This window comes from Poecilia reticulata, linkage group LG7 (assembly GCF_000633615.1).
Source record: "Poecilia reticulata strain Guanapo linkage group LG7, Guppy_female_1.0+MT, whole genome shotgun sequence".
In the NCBI taxonomy this organism is placed as follows: Eukaryota; Metazoa; Chordata; class Actinopteri; order Cyprinodontiformes; family Poeciliidae; genus Poecilia; species Poecilia reticulata.
This window is the reverse complement of record NC_024337.1, coordinates 26,187,495-26,205,588: the sequence shown is the minus strand read 5'-3', so window position 1 is coordinate 26,205,588 and position 18,094 is coordinate 26,187,495. Positions and strand designations below refer to the sequence as shown.

General features: G+C 37.1%; 1 protein-coding gene across 1 annotated transcript in view; it reads right to left on the bottom strand.

Moving 5' to 3' along the window:
• Window positions 1-519: 519 nt before the first annotated feature.
• LOC103467396 (protein FAM19A2-like) overlaps window positions 520-18,094 on the bottom strand; it is a 90,860-nt gene continuing 73,285 nt past the window's right edge. Inside the window, exons 3-5 of the mRNA XM_008413737.2 lie at window positions 11,973-12,122; window positions 7,219-7,343; window positions 520-1,436 (exon numbers count right to left, since the gene is read on the bottom strand). Of these exons, the coding sequence (XP_008411959.1) occupies window positions 1,425-1,436; window positions 7,219-7,343; window positions 11,973-12,122 (287 nt within the window). The 3' untranslated portion in view covers window positions 520-1,424. The remainder of the gene's footprint in view (window positions 1,437-7,218; window positions 7,344-11,972; window positions 12,123-18,094) is intronic.

The following is an 18,094-nucleotide window of genomic DNA, read 5'->3' as shown; positions in this document are numbered from 1 at the left end:
CAAACATAAAACAGCACCAAATTATTAGTCACTGTGAAAATGCCCCACTTGCTATCTGTATTGCTTTAAAAAAGAAAAATAAAATTCAGTCACAATCTCCAGCAAAAAATAAATAAAAAAAAAGATATGTTTGCCAGCCTAATTAGTCTTTTGGGAATGCACTGCAAACATTTTTTTTTCTTCACCTGTTTGAGAAAAATCTGAACTTACGAGCACAGTTTATCTCTAAACAGACCGGTTCCAAGCTGCTAAAAATAAGTCGGTGATAAATGAGTTCTCAGTAACACGTCACAAAAAACCCCTGAGGAAAGAAATATTTCAGCTTGTTTGCATCAACATGATGAAACTTCTGAGGTTAACTATAAAGTAATTACCAGTTTAATTAGTGATTATGAGCTTTTTTACTTCAGGTTTTCTGCAGAAACAGATTTATTCAACACCAATGACATCGGCGATTAATCTATTGAAAAGAAACTGCAGCCATGTGACACTGTAAGGGTGGAACAAAAATACAAATACTCCTTTTTTGAAAGGTTTTATTCATTTCATATAATACTGACACATGTACTCAATAGCAGTTAACAGGCGTTTTTAAAAACACAGATATTAAAATTATTAGAGCATCAATTTATTTCTAGCCCCATTAATTTCATTCATTCCATACTTTCTCTTTTGCTGTTTTTTTTTTATATGTTTACATGTTTCAATATACCATAACATCTAGTTTGTATTAGTCTAACCTCGCCTCTGTAAAAATAAAAAGCAGAAAAAAGACAAACTGCGTTTAAGAAAATGGCATGTGGTAAGCCACAACCCGCTCATGGTAAAATATTGTTACAGTGTAGAAAAAGAAAAGAATAAACAAGAAAAAAAAAAAAAGAGATCAAGGATTATTTTTTTGACAGCATTAAGCAGGTTGTATGTGGCACACGTAAATTTGAATATGTCACCAATACTACATGAGGCAAGTATTATGGATTAATAGCCATTTTTTCTGACGCTTTGTACTTAAGGGCTCTGTTAAAAGGATTCTTTATAGTTGTTCCAACAATGTATGGGGAGTACAACTTGTCCAGAAACGTCAGATAAGCAACAGGAGCTTCTGGAAAGATGATCTGACTGTTATCTAACTATGTTTAAATCATAGAACTTGTTCATTTTTTCGTAGCATGAAAGGATTGTGGGTAACGTAGTCCTTTGCTGTAGATGATCCAGGAAAATCAGCCATGTTTAACGTGACGGCAAGCAGTGTTAGAGTCCCGTTTCTCCAGCCACTAGTTCCCGGCTGTCCTTGGAAAGGTTAAGCAATTGCTGGTTCCACATAGAAATCTATCTGAGTGCACATCCTCAAAGGTTGACGAGTTCATTGTGCTGAGTAAATAACTTTGCCGCGTTCTTTTCTTTTTGACTTGAGATGAGCAGGACTATCGGGTTACCTACAACAGGGAAAGAAAGATGAAGGTTAAAATCACAATCAGCAGAATTCCTGAAAAACTGAATAACACGTGAAGATAAACATCTGCGGATGGCGTCACCTGCACTGATGTTCAACATGTTGCAACTCAGGGAGAGTGGCACAATATTTACCATCATCCTACTAGATTTTGGATTGGTGGTAAACTAAAATGATTTCATTATCAATTAAGGGCTGTTAGAATGAAGAGAAATCCTCTCATAGTATAGAACAAGTGGGCAACAGTGACTTTCTAAGGATCTGTTTCTAAGCTGAAAAAAAAAATTACACCTCAGTAAAGGTTGGCGGTTTCATCCTCCAGAAGAGAGGACACATTTCCACTGTTGCCACATGTTCAGTCAGTATGAGTGACGGCTGCAAAGTCAGTCAATGCAGTGATCTGGGCAACAAACTGAGTTGTAGTATATCTAAGAATAAACTGGTGTTCAAGTTATTAAAATGTATTCCCTCTATGTGATTGATTTGATAATATATTTCTGAATTAAAATACTCTTAGCATACAGCAAATGGAAAAACAAACTTAAAGTTACCACTTAAAATGACCAGTTTCTTGGATTTTACTTTTTATAGGTATATGTTTGAGTAAAATGAATATTATTATTTTGTTTTATGTACTGACAGCATGAGTATTTATTTGCAGAAAATGAGAAATGGTCAAAATAACGAAAAGAAGCAGTGCTTTCAGACCTCAAATAATGTAAAGAAAACAACTTCATATTCATTTAGAAACTACAATATTAATGTTTTAATGCAGGAAGAGTTCAGAAATTAATATTTGGTGGAATAACCAGGAGGTTTTCAATGCGGTTCAGTGCAGTGGTCTCTTAATTTTTTCCCAAAGCTGTATATAAAAAGACTACATTTAAAAAAAAAACAACATAAATATTCATATATCTAGAGGAATCATGACTATAGCAAATCATGTGCACTAATGATGCTGTGAGCGAATGTGAATTGTGCAAAACAGATCAAACTGATTTGTGAGTTTGACCCAGGTTTTCACCACTTGCTACAAACTACTACAAACCAACTTGCTCTCTTTACTTTTTGCAAGTTTGTAAAATTATACTGCGGATGTTTTGCTTAATACCTTTGTAAAGTTTATTGCACAAAATGTGTCAGTTTTTTGGGTTTTTAAAAATGGCCGATGATATTCACATGAGATGAGATGGCGAATTTTTTGCCACTCATGCAAAACCTTGGAGTATGAAATGTCATGCCTCATTAATGACCTCAAATAATCTACGATGACCGCAGTGTGTAGGGATTGTTGGCGCAGCACTGATACTGAAGCTTGTATAGTCTGCGTCTTCTGGCAAGAAACTAAACATGGCGCAGCTTGAGTTATGGCAGCCGGCCCAAGCTACCTCACTTTCAACACCTGGCCGTCTGCCACATCATTACGTCTATTTGTTGAGACGGCTGCCCTAATCACTCTGTCTCCTTATCTCAACTGACCATCTGTCCATTTTCTTGCTTTGTACTTTCACTTTTGGTCCATTTCTCGCAATTTGTTGCCAAACAAACACAGGCCACTGTGCTGGAGCAAGTAATAGACCATCTCCGTGAGGATATGAAAACCGTGTCTCTGTTTTGAGGCCCCAAGACCCCCTCACACCCTGCGGTCTCAACACATGCTGCTCCCCTTTTCCTGCTTCTTGAGGGAGTCTCTCTTTTGTTCTGTCATCTAACCACGAGGCAGCTAACAAAGTGCAAGGACTTGCCTTTTCTGAGAGATCTCAGAGTCTGGCTTCCTCTGAGATGACAACTGAAAGTATTCTTCTGCTCTACATGGCTTCAGGCCACCTTTCCTGGGTCCATCGTCATTGCCTTGAGGCATCCACCCTGCACCTGATCAAAGAGTCTGCAGGAGTTTGTTGTCATGCCAGTTCACTGTGCAAGTACAATGCAGCGTTTCTCTGCCTGCTATGTTTTACTGTGCAAAGTCAGAACTCCTTAAGGTGGTCATTCATTGCCTTTAAAAACATGTCCGTTTCTGAGCCCTATAATAAAAAAAGAACATTTAGTGCTTACCCTTCAAAGCATAAAGAAGGTGCTTGACTGTCATTTTATTAATTTTTTTTTACCACCTTTTCTCTTGGCTGCATTTTAAAATCTATTGTCCCTTACAATGCGAGATGTTACATCTGTAACTGCTACATTTCACACACTTTTTAAATTTACTTTAAAATGACTTTATCACTTCAAACTGCACTGACTTTTAAAAGTGTGTGAGATGGAATTTGTATTACTTCAATTAAAAACAAGTCATTGTTGTTTCTTACACAAAATTCTTCTGAGCACATAGCATAACTCACAACCATAATAAGCTAAATGCTGGATGATTTTTTTAAAAGGTAAGATGAAAATATGGTCTTATCAGTGTGCAAATAAGCGGTGAGGATTCGCCTGGTTATAGCATCAATCTAAATCAAGTTACACTACAGGATTTTAACATTTATCTGTCCCCAAACATCACCTATGGGACCTGTTCTAATTGTAACTTTAACTGTTAAATTTGACAGCCAATATTTCTCTGACAAAAATTGTTTGCTGTGCCATTAGATCAGGGGACACATGATGAGAGAAGTCCAGCTGTAGACACTGTATCTACAGCCCAAGGTTGAATTCCTTATGTGAAAGTTGTGGTATAATTTCTTAATATTTTAGTGATGGAGGGTGCCTGACCTCCATCAATCAGTGGAGTTTGTCGCTGCATATTTTCCTCTCTGAGCCTGTAGCATTTTAAACTTTACAAGAGCAGCTTAATGAACTTTAAGTTAAAAGTTCTATTTGGGGAGCAGATTCGAGGGTTATTTCCAACTACTACGAGGGTAATTAGAAAAAAAAACTGGGTAACACTTTATTTGACGGGGTGTGTATAAGACTGGCATCACACTGTTATAAACATGATATAACACCTGTCATGAACATGAAGGAGTCTTCATGAATGTCTATGACTGTTGTCACAAAGTGTCATTCGGTAAATAATGACACTTTTAGTGCAAAGTGTCATTTTTAGAGCACTTTGGATGCTCTAAAAGTTGCATCGAAAGTCCATTAAAAGTGCCAACTTTGCATTAAAGTGTAATTAAAAAAAAAAAAAAACGTCAGTCTTATGCACACCCCGTCAAATAAAGTGTTACCAAATATTTTTCATCATAATTTGATAGTTGGAGGGTCTAAGACAACTGACCTGGCTGTCCCATCCGTTGGCGTCCAGGCGCCAAATTCTGCAAACCAACCTCCACTGCCCACATGCGTCATAGGTCGGTTTACCACTGATGCATTTTCTTTTCAAAGTTCCAACAATTTTAACGATGTGGACAAAATGTTCACTTACTGCCAAATATAGTCTGAATCAATTCACCTGGTGACAGAGTTGTGCCTTATTGCTATGGACATATTCTCAGGTTAGATTTCTCTGAGATATCATGAATTATTTTAGCCATTTATTTTTTTGTCGCCTGTTTCTTTTCAAAAATGTGTGATTCCATGGTTTAGATTACATTTTCACAAGAGTTAATTATTTGCCAGGTCTTATATTATCGTTCTGGCTGAAGAGACTAATGGATGTATTATTTTCCCAAAAAGAACGAGGGGGGGAACATTCTGCGACATTTTTTGATTTGTTTGTTTGTCTGTGTTGTTTTGCACACCCTTGCCTTGCAATCTGAGACACCTTTGTGGTTTGGTAATGTGGCCATGTCTGCTCGTTCATCCATATGATATTATTTGGCATCGATCGAGCTGTCTCCTGTCTCCTCCTCCTGCCCTCCTCCTCTCCACCTTTTCTTTGCCCCCGGCCAGGGATGCAGGGACAAACAGAGAGTTATTCCCCCATTTCTTCAGGATTTTGAATAATGTTGTAAGCCTGCCATTGCCACTTATCTTTTCTTCACTTGTTATTTTACTCTCATGTGTCTTCAGGTTCCTTTTTTTTTCTTTTTTCCCCTTTTCCATGCTCCTCTGTGTTTCATTTGTGTACCATCGTCAATTTCAATTTACGCGCAGGTCTTAATAGGACTATAAGAGATCGTTCGATGCTATTGATCTGGATGCCAGCACATCTTGACCTCACCATACAAAAGCAAAGCAAAGGAGAAAGTAAAAAAAAAAAAAAATAATAATAATAATAATAAAATCACTGTTTTTATCATCGGGCAAACACAACAGCTAACACTCTCAAATAAAGTAGATCTATCTAAAATTACTGAATAAAATACTGAATTGTGTGACATGCATTCTTCTTTGCTAAAAAAATGCCTAAGCTCAGTCAAACTTTATAAAGAATGTTTATTCTAGTTTCAAGTTTTACCACACATTGTCAAATAAAATTTAGGTCTGAAATTTGGCAGTGCAATTCTAATGAAATGTAATTTGATCAAAACCATTCCACTGAAACTTGGTGGTTGTTCTGCATAACAGTTTAGTTTGACCTTGTGGCAAACTGCAAATGGCACTTTCAATAACTATTTTTGAAGGCAATTGGTTGCACTGGATATTATTTCTTTTACATATAAAAAAGACAAAAGAAAGAATATAAACACATAAGATTTAGTTTTATGAAAAGATTTGAAGCCTATGTTTCATTTTCTTTGTACAACACAGTTTTGTGTTAGTATTTGTTTTTGTTTATAATAAAATCTCAGTAAAATATATTGAAGTTAGTAGCTGTGATATATCAAAAATATAAAAAAGGATATGAAAACATTTTACAAGAGTGCACACATTCCCTCGAGCTCTGTAATACTATTTAACTTGTCAAGTTTGTTCATCTTGCGCTCTCTGGAATGTCGAGTTGAAATCCGAGAAATTGCGTGATCATAAACAAAAAGAAGGCTGTTGATGTGGAGAAACTTCTTTTGAGTGACATAATTTCCTTTGCTGGATGAGAAGTTGGCATAGAAAATAAAAGTATGACGTCCCATCATGTGGTGCCCAATTCTCCTGAGTGTTTTAGCGAAAGTCAGGACTGGAAAGAGCGAGCAGATTATGCATCTCAAGCTCTTCCAATCACTCAGTTTTGTCCAAAGATACACATACCCGGCTGCTCTTCTCTGACCACGCCTTCAATCAATTATTTAGGCAGAAAACAAAGGTCTGCACCTGGCCATTAATAATGGAGGCCGGCAAAGGCACCGAGAAGGATGGAGGTTAGAAACAGAAGCGTGAAGTTACAGGAGGCGAGCCTCATGCACATTTTCTTCCTATGACAGAAGGAGGCTGCAGGAGGTGGATCAGGTCAAGCCAGTGAAATGGGGCAAAGAGGTGCAGACGGACGCTGGTGAACATGTGTTCACGTAAAAACAGACAGAAATTAGACCTAGAAAGGGCTTGCACACATAAAAAGTATCATGGAAACACCATTCCAGGACGTTCTGTGCTGTTGTATATTCAATATGACAAGTTCTTTTTGCGTCGAGTCAGATGGCGTGCCAGAGCGGCGGCGGGAGGCGGCGGAGGGGCAGGGCAAGTGAGAGCGAGGGGATTTGCAATTTTCATTGCAAGTGTGTTCAATGCCCTATTCTTGATGAGCTTATTACTTTTTCATTAAAAATATCTAATGCTGGAGCAAAATGGAAAAAATAGAGACAAAAAGTGAAAAGAGATGTTGGAATAAAAGAGGAGGAAGCGTTGAAGGCGTGGGAGAACAGGAACATGCTCGAAATTAATAGATGTGTAAAAGGGTGAGAATACAAAAAAAAAAAAAAAGAGGTGTATATTTGAGGAAGAACACCCACCTTTGTGGTCTTGACTTTGTTGCCCGTGCTGCAGCTCCATCCCGTGAGGTCCGGTAGAACCTTGCACTCCTCACCTTCCATACACGGCTGCATCTGACACCACCACTTTTGGGCTACAATGGAGGCTGAAAGAAGAGAGAGGTGTGGAAAGTCTCAGAGGTTTTGTTTCTTGGTCATGTCGCTTTTTTCTTTCCGTTTTTCTTTTGACAGTGCATTTGTGAATTTTGACACAACACTCTCCTGAGCCCTGCTTCCTTACAATCTTCACAAAAGGAAAGGTGTTTCTAAAAAAAAAAAAAAAAAAAAACTTGATATCCAACCCAGCAAGTTGAATTTTGGGCATATTAAAGAGTTTGGGTTGATAAGATAAACACTTGGTGGCTAATTCTTTATTGATTAAAATGAGACTTTAAAGTCGAAAATGCCACAAATGAACCAGCTCAAATGTGAAGCACTGCATATAAAAAATGTAGCCTTTGTGATTGTTTCTTATACTAATTAAAGACATTTTCTAGCACTTTCATCAAAGAAGACAAATCTGATGTGTCTTTTATCATTTGGTATAATTTATTCCTCTTCCCCAGCATGTCGGGGCACAAGTGGCAGCGTTGTCATTTTCAGGGTAAAAAATTTCATTGACTGGATTCTATGCATTCATTAGTTTTTTATTCTAGTTATAGTAAAATATATATATGTTTCAGTTTTATTCTTGACTAGTCTTAAGAAAAAAAAAATCCAGGGACAAGAAGATCAAAAGTTGCAATTTTGATCTTCTTGTCGAGACCAAAGTGAAAACCTGAGAATCACAACATTATCTACAACACTTTTATCTCAATGAAAGCTCAACTAAAATCATGGGAAGTATCTGGTGAAGCTTGAAGTGCCTTCTGTTTTTTTATTGAGGTTAACTGTGTTGTGAAAATACAGTAATTAACTTCAAAGTGTAAAAAAAAACATGCAGGAGTTACAAAGTGGCTACCTGTTAATCACATAAATTACACATTTAAAAACATTTTTTGTACATTCTTCAAAGTCATTCTCTTTTAGGAATCCTAACTACTATTATTAGATTTATTGGTGATTTTTAAAGAAGGAAGTGTGTTTCCTAGATGTTTTGTGCAACTGGAAAGTTTTCCAAGGTGCATCTACTTTGTTGTTTACTGTCTGGAAGCAGAGACTGGCCCCTCCAACCCTCAGCGGAGTTAAGTAGGCATAGCTAATGGATTAGTGGTGATGTGAAGAAAGTGCTTCTCTGAGAGTACATCAGCATTCATACATGTTGGGGAAAAAAAAATCTTACTAAGCTGCAGCTCACTCTTTGTTTTTAGCCATCTTTAAAAAATATTTACTAGATGTGTTTTGGATGGACAGATAGATGGATGTTTTATAAGCAGCACTATATGCCACAATTTCGGAACTTCCATCCGTCCATTATCTTCCGCGGTGGTCGGTTCGTGGGTCGGTACCCTAAGCAGAGTGATTTTCTTCACTGCAGCTCCTTAGGGGGGAATCCCAAGTCATTCCCAGGCCAGCCGAGAAACATATTCCCTCCAGCATATCCTGGAAGATCCAGGAGCGTCTCCTCTTTGTGGGACATTCCAGGATTCATCCTAAGCAGATGCCGCCTCAACTGATTTCTCTCAATGTGGAGCTTTGAACATTTGAAAGTCGTCACAAGTTGGTGTCAGAAAGGTTTAAAAAAAGAATCCAAACATGTCTACAGGATGCGGGTCTCCTGCATCATAAAGGCTTTCTTCTGTCATGTGGTAGCAATGTAGCAATATCTTGTTGTCAATTAATGTTGTTAAGCTACAAAGAAATTTCTTTGTAAGAAATTTTATGTTATTCTTCTGCTGCCTCAACAGTGACAAGCTTTTTAGCTTGGCTGAAACATTTCTTTAAAAATGCTCCTTCAACAAACGAGTGCACTCCTGACATAACAGAAGTTCTGCCTCGTCCTGCATTTGTGACAAAATGCTGACTTTGCAGGACTAACCTGCCAGTGGCAAAAAAAAAAAAAGTGCTTTATTTCAGTCTACATTTTGACATCATTCTGCTACAATAGGAAAAATACCAATTTTCAGTATAGAAAATAATTTCTAAAGTTTATATCTCTGATTTTTGTTTTATTTAAACACTTAAAGGGCAGATTGTTAAGATCAGTTTGGTTCTGGCCCTTAGGGAGGATATTATGTCCACTACTCATTGTAGGTATGATTAATAGGAATACCATTTCTCGTGGTTTAAATTAAACATCATATTACGGATAAAACTATTTAGAACTGAAACATGTTAAAATATTTAAACATTTACATTAAGCATTCAAACATTATACAACCAATCTCTAAAACATTGGCATCTGTAGAACAATATCAATCAGATCAGAAATCACCCAAATCTCTCTCTCTGATTCACTTAAATCTATTTTTATTATTTCAAATTTCAGGCACTATGATACATTCGATTTAAAAAAAAATCTGCTATTGGCACTTATGACTGCTTTTTATGTTAGATCTGTCATTGTAAAGCTATTTTTGTGTTGGTAAAGAGCAAATTGTGATTTATCAATTATGCAAGGCAGTCTGACATTTAGATGTAGCAGTAATATTTGCCAGCCTGCCCTTGGAGACTCATCTCAGCAACTCCAGCGAGGAGCCACAGGAGCCACAAGACCAAAGAGAGTCTTGGGAGAAGAGAAGAACCAAAAACTTCTACAACAGGCTTCTTATCAAAGAAAGATTATTCCTCTCTGGCCACCTGGTGAGTGCCACACTGCAATCAGACTGAACACCGACGTAACATTTTTCCTGGCCGGATTAGAGCTGCATAGTCGACCTTCACAACATTCCACATTGTGTTTTTCTGGTTTTGCTTGCTTAATTGAATAAAATGAAGAAAAAACAAATAAACAAACAAACACCTGCACGCTGTGGACATGATTCGTAGGCATCACATCAGATGTTAGTGTGCAGTATCGAGTATTGCTAAGAAAAGCTCATACGTTCAAATTATTCATTAAAGTTGATCAATTCACATTTCCTCAGAGGAGTTTAATTGTATTTTCTATGACTGCAGAAAATGCATATGCAGAGAACACATATTTGACAGCAAAAGAAACAAAAAACTCGAGGGACGGTATGAAAAGAACCGAGGCTGGAATAAACGCATTTTATTTTCAAGTACCAACAATGTTTCCTGCTGGATCTCACAAACCAAGCAGGGTTAATAAGGTCGACAGACTGACAATAGGTCCAGTAGAACCAGTTAGCATCGCCATCCAGGAAACCATGCCTGACTGTTTCAGTCTAAGTGTCCGTGTTACTATCCGTATCTTTTTCTGATACTGTCCGTGTTTTCTTTCTTTTTTTTTTTCTGCCTGGCTCTGGTATGAAAACTTTGGTGAATCCCTGCAGCCTATATTCTAAAGTCTTTGTATCCTCTTGTTTTGTTTGTAGTTCTGGAGTTGGTAAATAGGACCAACATTCCTGGCTATTTATGAAAAAGAAGATTTCTTTTTTTTAATTTTATATTTATGTTGAAAAGTTAAATGTGGAACTTCTATAAATATTTACTACAGGCTACAGGAAGACACGTCACAATAGTCCATATCTTCTTGCTACTGATCAAACAACCATAAACTATGTTGGAAATATATGACAGTCTCTAAAAATATTTTTAATAAATATACAAAAAAAAATAGAAAATTATCAACACAAGCAATTATCATAGCGTGTCGAAAGCGTTGGTGACTTGGATATGTTGCTTCTTTGTTGGACGTTTTGAGTTTGGTTCTGTTCTCAATGTGAGCTTCCTGTTCCACCACACCAACGAGCCTCGAACAGTCAATCCAGACTTGACTTTTGGTAAACGTGAAATTGTATTTTCCAGTCACAGAGTTAAAGACTCAAGTTAGCCAGAAAGAGTTCTTCATTCGTAATCCCAGTAAAATTAACAGATTGGTTGATGCTGCAGAGGGAATTTGCAAAGCAAAAGTAGTATTTTACTGATCTCTGGTCAGAATTTTTTCACTGGTTGGAAATCCCAATATATTTCATCTGAATCTTTTTGAGTGTGGACAAGGTCGACAAATAAAGCTGATTTTTTTTTTTTTTGTTTGTTTGCAAAATAGTTTTGCTTAAACAGAGAATAAATCTATTTATATTTAAAATATGAGCTTTGAGTGTGAGCCATTGGTGGGGGAACATGTTTCCCCTATGCAAAATAATGAGAAAACTTAACTGATTTGTATCACTTTGTATTAATGTACAACTATTTTCCTAACTCGATTCAACTTTTACTTGTGCCAAATAAGAACAATAAAAAAGTTTAATAAAGACTGGGAGCTGTGTTACAAGAAAAACAAAAACACAGTTACATAAATTAGGCGGCTGAAGTTCCAGGAAGCAATACCCAACACTAAAGTGGCACTAACTCCTCGGTAGCTTTACTGCCAACGCACACATGGGATGCATAAATAGACTGCTGCTAATGCAGGGTAAATGTCAGGCAGCACTGTATACATTAGTTCAGTATTTCTCCCAGAGTCACACTGCGAGCACGGCCTCTGTGCAGCGCAGTGAAATAACAAACAGCAGCTCTGCTCCATCGTCACACCCAGAAAGTGGGGAAAAAAACTGTAAAAACCATAAATAGTATTTTTCATCAGCGCTCCTCAAATCATGTGTTTGTCAGGCACACAGAATTCGCAGATTCATTAGGATATGCACAAATCTCACCCATTCAGCACAACTTACCATCAACGCAGGAGGGCATCGCCCGAGTGGTGCCGGCAACCTGGCCGGGGAAACAGGAGCATTTGACAGTCTGAGATCTCTCCTCAATCTTGTTCTTGTTGCAGCAGCGGTGGGCAGCAATTACCTCACATGTTCCTGCCTTTACGTGCACTGAAGAAAAAAAAAAAAAAAAGGAAATTGTGAAAATGAGCTCTTTCCCTTCCAAATTTTAGCATCCTGTAGTTATTAGGATAAAAATGCATGTGGATGGAAAGTTGGACTGAATCAACTGCCTCTATTATACTGAATAATGAAATACATTTGCCAGATTGAAAAAGTCGACAACTGAGTCAGTCCAGCACAAATCATTATCTCAGTTAAAACACACAAATATGGCAACAAGAAAACGATGAAGGCAGTGCGTTCAGGTTTTAGAGATGTATTCACTAAGCCGTACGGCCAAAAGGGTAATTTACTTTCTGAATCATCATATTCTGCAGATGAATAGACAAATACAAATACATGTACATATCTTTATCAGTCTCATTTGCTTCCTGAGCAGCAACCAGGGTTTCAGTTAGTGAAGTCATAGCGAAAGCATAGATGAAGTCTTTTGCAGCTCCGCAACATACATGCAAGATCTACCAACACTTACACAGGATTAAAATGCTTTGTTTTAGTGTCGCTCTTACATCTTTGCAGTACAAACACAGGTCGGATGTGAAAAGCCTCTTTACAGCTTTTTGTGGCTGCCAATTTCTGTTTATATTTACGTGCGCACACATTTCAAACAGGCTGGCATGTGCTTAATTAACAACCAGACCAGCCCTGAGCACAGAAGTCCCTCGAGTCAGGCACGAGAGAGGGGAACAAAGAAAGGCACTCTATATTTGAAGATTTGTGATGTCAACATATGGCCCTTTCATATAAGCCTTTCATCAAATACATGAAAATGTCAAGGACAAACAATAAGGCCCGTCAGGAACTCTGTGTTTAAGTATGCAGTGTGTGTGTGTGTTTACAGGCTATGTAGCCTGTGCAACAATTTGCACATAGCTACGCAGCTTTCTTCTGTTGAGTCTCGTGTTCAGATGGGCTTGGCTTTGTATTTGTGTGTATTTGTATGACAGTTAACATCTATGTTCAGCCTTGCTATATGTAAGTTCTAGCTATGTGTAAGTTTTGACTTTTTCAAACAGTGGTTGGAAGTCACCGTCATTTCCATTACAAAGTATGTGCCCACGTTAGGACAAAGGATGCATGCTGCAGTGGAAACTGAAACTAAGAAACAAATCCCTGTATCTGTCTGAAAAGTATTTAACTGCAAAACATCCTCAGCTGAAAGACCCCCATATGAATATGTCAAGCAGGCTAGCAAAGATTTGAAAAGTTTCCTAATTTGAACTGGTAATGGGGCAAAAGGCAAAAGTAGCAGAAATGGCTAAATCCAGTCCAATTAAAGTCACAGTGGAAAGCTGTCTGTGACTGAATCTCACCCACAGTGTGTCTGCCTGACATTGTTCTGTTAGATTTTCTCTTTTGTTCCAAAGGCAACATGACCAAGAGATGTATCTGTCCATCTGGATATTGATTACAGCCTTTGAAACACTTTGAAAGATTATATATATATATATATATATATATATATATATATGCAGCTCTGAAAAAATTTAAGAGACTATTGCACTGAACCCCATTGTAAATCTCATGGTTATTCCACCAAATATTGATTTCTGATCTCTTCCAGAGTTAAAATATTAATATTGTTGTTTCTAAATGAACATGAAATTGTTTCCTTTATATTATTTGAGGTCTGAAAGGACTTAATCTTTTTCGTTATTTTGACCATCTCTCATTTTCTGCAAATGAATACTACATTTTTGCTTGGAATTTCAGAGACATGCTGTTAGTAGTTCATAGAATAAAAGAACAATGTTCATTTTACTCAAACCTATACCTATTAAAAGTAAAATTAGAGAAACTGATCATTTTAAGTGGTCTCTTAAAATGATTCGGAGCTATATATATATATATATATATATATTATGGAGACATATTTATATAAATAAATTATTAGACATTAAATAGGGCAGCAAGAATCACTAGTTAGAATCCAGTCTAAGCATCAGTTAGCATTTTCTTCCGTGTTGTTTTAAATGGTGGCTCCACATTCCTATAATTATGTGTTTCTGTTGACTTTAGGATGGACTGACAATCAACAGCTGCTGCACAATAGTAATTCAACATACACAGAAGTAATAAAATAATACTTAATAAAAATTTTAAGCCAAAACATGAGAAATTAATGCAATAAATAAATTAATAAAATAAACCACCAACAAGACAAAATTAAACATTCAGAGGTTGCACTAGTTGTAGATGTAATGTATGACTACTGTTGAGTATAATTAGTAAGGTTTACCAGAAAAATGGCAGTATGACAAACACAGAAATTAAAATTTTATTTCTGTTAATTAAGTTTCATACAACCACTTTATAGTTTTGACAGAAATGAACATGGTGTCGAACTACGGCAAGTCAATTTTGAGCTCTGGTTTCATTTAAAGTGAAGCCCCTTTTCCTTTCCTTTTTTTTTTTTTTTTTAAAAAAAAGGACAAAGGACAGTCCAATTAGTCTGACCAGCAGCTGACCAACTCTTAGTCTTTACGCATACTGATAAAATAAGTTAAAATGATTCTAAAATCAAGTGTAGGAGGACACACTTTTAAGAGACACCAGAGTAGGAGAGTGTGCTAGTCTATGTTCTTTCCTAAATGAGCTTGACAGCAGTATTTGCATTTAACACAGCTCGAAAAAATCAACACACACAGTGAAAACACCTTAATCGAGCCTCCCACAGATATACATAGAGCCAACCCATTTTTAGGCTGAGCACCTGCAGTAGTAATTGGCTGAGTATTAGCAAGAGCAGCAGCACGCTGAGCTCAGCAGGTGGAGGGCAGTAATGGAGAGGTGGGGGTGGGGGTTTTACTAGACGAATGATTTGATTACACATATTAGGGTTAATAGATGGCAGAATTTTCTTTCCAATATGGGCCATATGGTAAATTAACAGCGCGCTAAAGTTCCTTGACACAATGGCTGAGTGATTATTTTGGCACTTCTTTGCACAAGGAAGTTAAACAGTCTTTCAGAGTGGCAGAAAGGATGCAACTACAGTAGGCTGGAGAAAAATCAAAGCATGCGACGGACAGACAGCATAGCCGAGAATTTAACCAGATAACGTCTTGAAACCAGATAACAGTACTAATCTCTGTAAGACTGTAACCTGTGTTCAAAAACCAGATTTCAGCGGATATGTTGAAAATAACAGCTGTGAGACTAAAAACCCTGTTTCTTGTGATTCTTGCGAACACTTTATCAATTTCTTGCCTCCTCTCTGCTACGTCGCTTTCCTGCTACACCCTTTTTGTTTTACCTCACCCTCCTGTTATTTCAAAAATGACCCCTCTTTTCTCTCTCAGCTAATGCTGGACCCTATTTTTTTTTTTCCTCTGCTCTCGCTCTCGGCTGGGTGCAAAGCAGCTCAGCATGGCAGCAAACTATTATCCTCAATCAGAGTCCCTAAAATCTGAGACTTTTTACACTTTCTATGATGGCTCCTCTATTCCGTACTGTGAGTATCTCTCTGCTTCTCTTAGTTTGATCCTAGTTTTTCTTCTTGGCACGATCACTTGTTATCTGTGCCTCTCTTAACACAGCAGTGGCTGTTAACCCCATTTACTAAAGATGACATGAAACTGACAGACTGACAGATGGACACATCGCCTGAACAACCAAGAGGGAGTGAATGAGTGTGTGTGAGTCTCTCTGTGTGTAATAAATCACTTGATCCCAGCAGGGTGCTCTTTCAAATGCCACCCCTGCCACTGAGGGCCTTTCTCTTACTTGCACACAGATAAATTTAAATACATGTAACCGTGAAGAAAGTAGATGGAAAACTGGATGCCTACGGAAAAAAATAAAAAACTGGACTAAAAATATTTTCAGTGATTGCTTATTTTCAATTTCTGTCTAATGATGAAATTGTTTTGTAAGAATACCGTTATTAAAGTCTTGCTTGTTTGCTCCAAGAAAAAGGAATCCTTGTAATCTTTTAAAGTGGTGATGATCAATCAGACTTTGGCATATTTTTTTACTGATCTATGGAAATCCTTGTAGCAGATTATTTCTAGAGAAACCGACAGAACTCAAAAATATGTACAGTAGAACAACAGTATATGGAAGTCAATCAATCTTAAGCTTCATGTTCAGTTGGTAAAAAAAAACATTTTATAGAAATTGTCATTTACTGGTTTGAACATAACTGTAAAAGCAAAATATATAGAGAAAAAACCTTAACGTATTCTAAAAAGCCTGACAGAAATTTTGACCAAGAATACTTGCAAATGTTAGTGCGCACAGTGTTATTGAAAAAAAGAGAAGGGATGACTCAAGACTTTTGCACAATTCTGAATGTTCCTATTTTCCTTTTTCCTTCCACTGGAAGAGGCAAAGTAAATAATTTTTTTAGGTCATGCAAAGAATAAAATAAGCTCTTTTGTAAAACTCCACTTGCATCATGTAAGTTGGTAAGCCAAAGGCAGTTGCTCACTCTTTTGGACAATAATACAGTCTTACTCTTTTACCTTTTCTTGTTACCTTATTATAGTTATTGTGTTGTCACGTTTTAATGGTTCTGATAGGAGTCTTGTTTAAGCTCAAATGTCTCACAGGAATAATGAAAATACCTTCTTAAAGGTTGTTATAAATCTTCTTTTTTTGAAAGAGTTGAGCGTGGTATGGTGCTGTTTTGATCCTACTAACGCACCCGCAGTCGTTCTGAGGGGGATGAGGGTATGGGGACGGAACGTGGGTCTCTGCAGGTACCAAGGGAAAGGGCCCGGAGTGCGGGACACCCCTTTTGGTGTGTTGTTGTTTGTGTGCATGCTCAGACCATGTCCTGGAGTGGTGAGTTGAGTTGCTTTTGTGTGGCCTATGACTCTTGGGGATGTGTTGAACCAACGTCAATTAAGCAGGGCTCCTTTCTGACCTTCATTTGGCCTACTTGTACGCTCACCCTCTCACAAACATACACACACATTGATTCACCCATACACAAATAATCCAAGTTTTTGAAGGTCATACAAATGCAGGCTACTACTATTCCACCAATGTAACAAGTCTACTTACCAGAGGCACACAATCAGGATTACATCTTTACATCTTTTTTGAAGAGCAAAACTGCTGTGGGACATGCCGGCCAACAAAACCCAACATGGTGTGACTGAAATGCCAAGACAGATCATGTGAGCAAAGGAAAATTAAACAAAAAACTAATAACTCTAAATAAAACCAGTTAAAAATTATACATATTTTTCGATTTACGTAAATGTTGTCTAAAATGTCCTGCTGACGTAGTGGAATTTGCCTTTGGTATATGGTTCCTCCACAATTAATATAATTGGGAACATTTCAGCCCACTCTTAAATAAAGCACTGAAGGATGTGAAAACGAAGAATGGGAGCTATGAGCAATAGCAGGGAGTGAGATTTAGCTCTCATTGTGTACGGAAGAATTAGAAGGGAAATCCTTCAAGTAGAGATTTTTCAATAACACAATTCAAAAGAAGTAGTATACTGTCATACAAATATTTAACTGTCACAGAAGCCAATGCAGTGTCCTGTTTTGTGAAATTTGAAGCATTACCTTTGCCACCAATCTCAATCTTCAAATAAAAATGAACTAACAAACCTATTAAGGAATATCACTGCTACAAAAAATGAATCTAATCAGCAGTTTAATGTAATATGAGGAATAATTTCAAGTGACAATGTAGATTTCACTCAACAGGTAAAAATAAATAATGTAAACGTTGAAAATAATTGACTTGCTTTGATTTTTTTATTTTCACTTTTTGCCCTCTTTCTGTTCTGCCATGGATATGGCTTGTCGTCCTTCTTTAAATAACTGACACAGAAATTACTACAAGTGAAACTACTCTAAACACCACAGTTGTTTATACACAGTCCACATTTCATGGGTATAAATATTTAAGCATTTTCTTAAGCAGGATAGAGGTATATTCATAGAGAAAATTAGTACAGAGTGCATGCCAAGTTAATTGGATTACAATGTACATT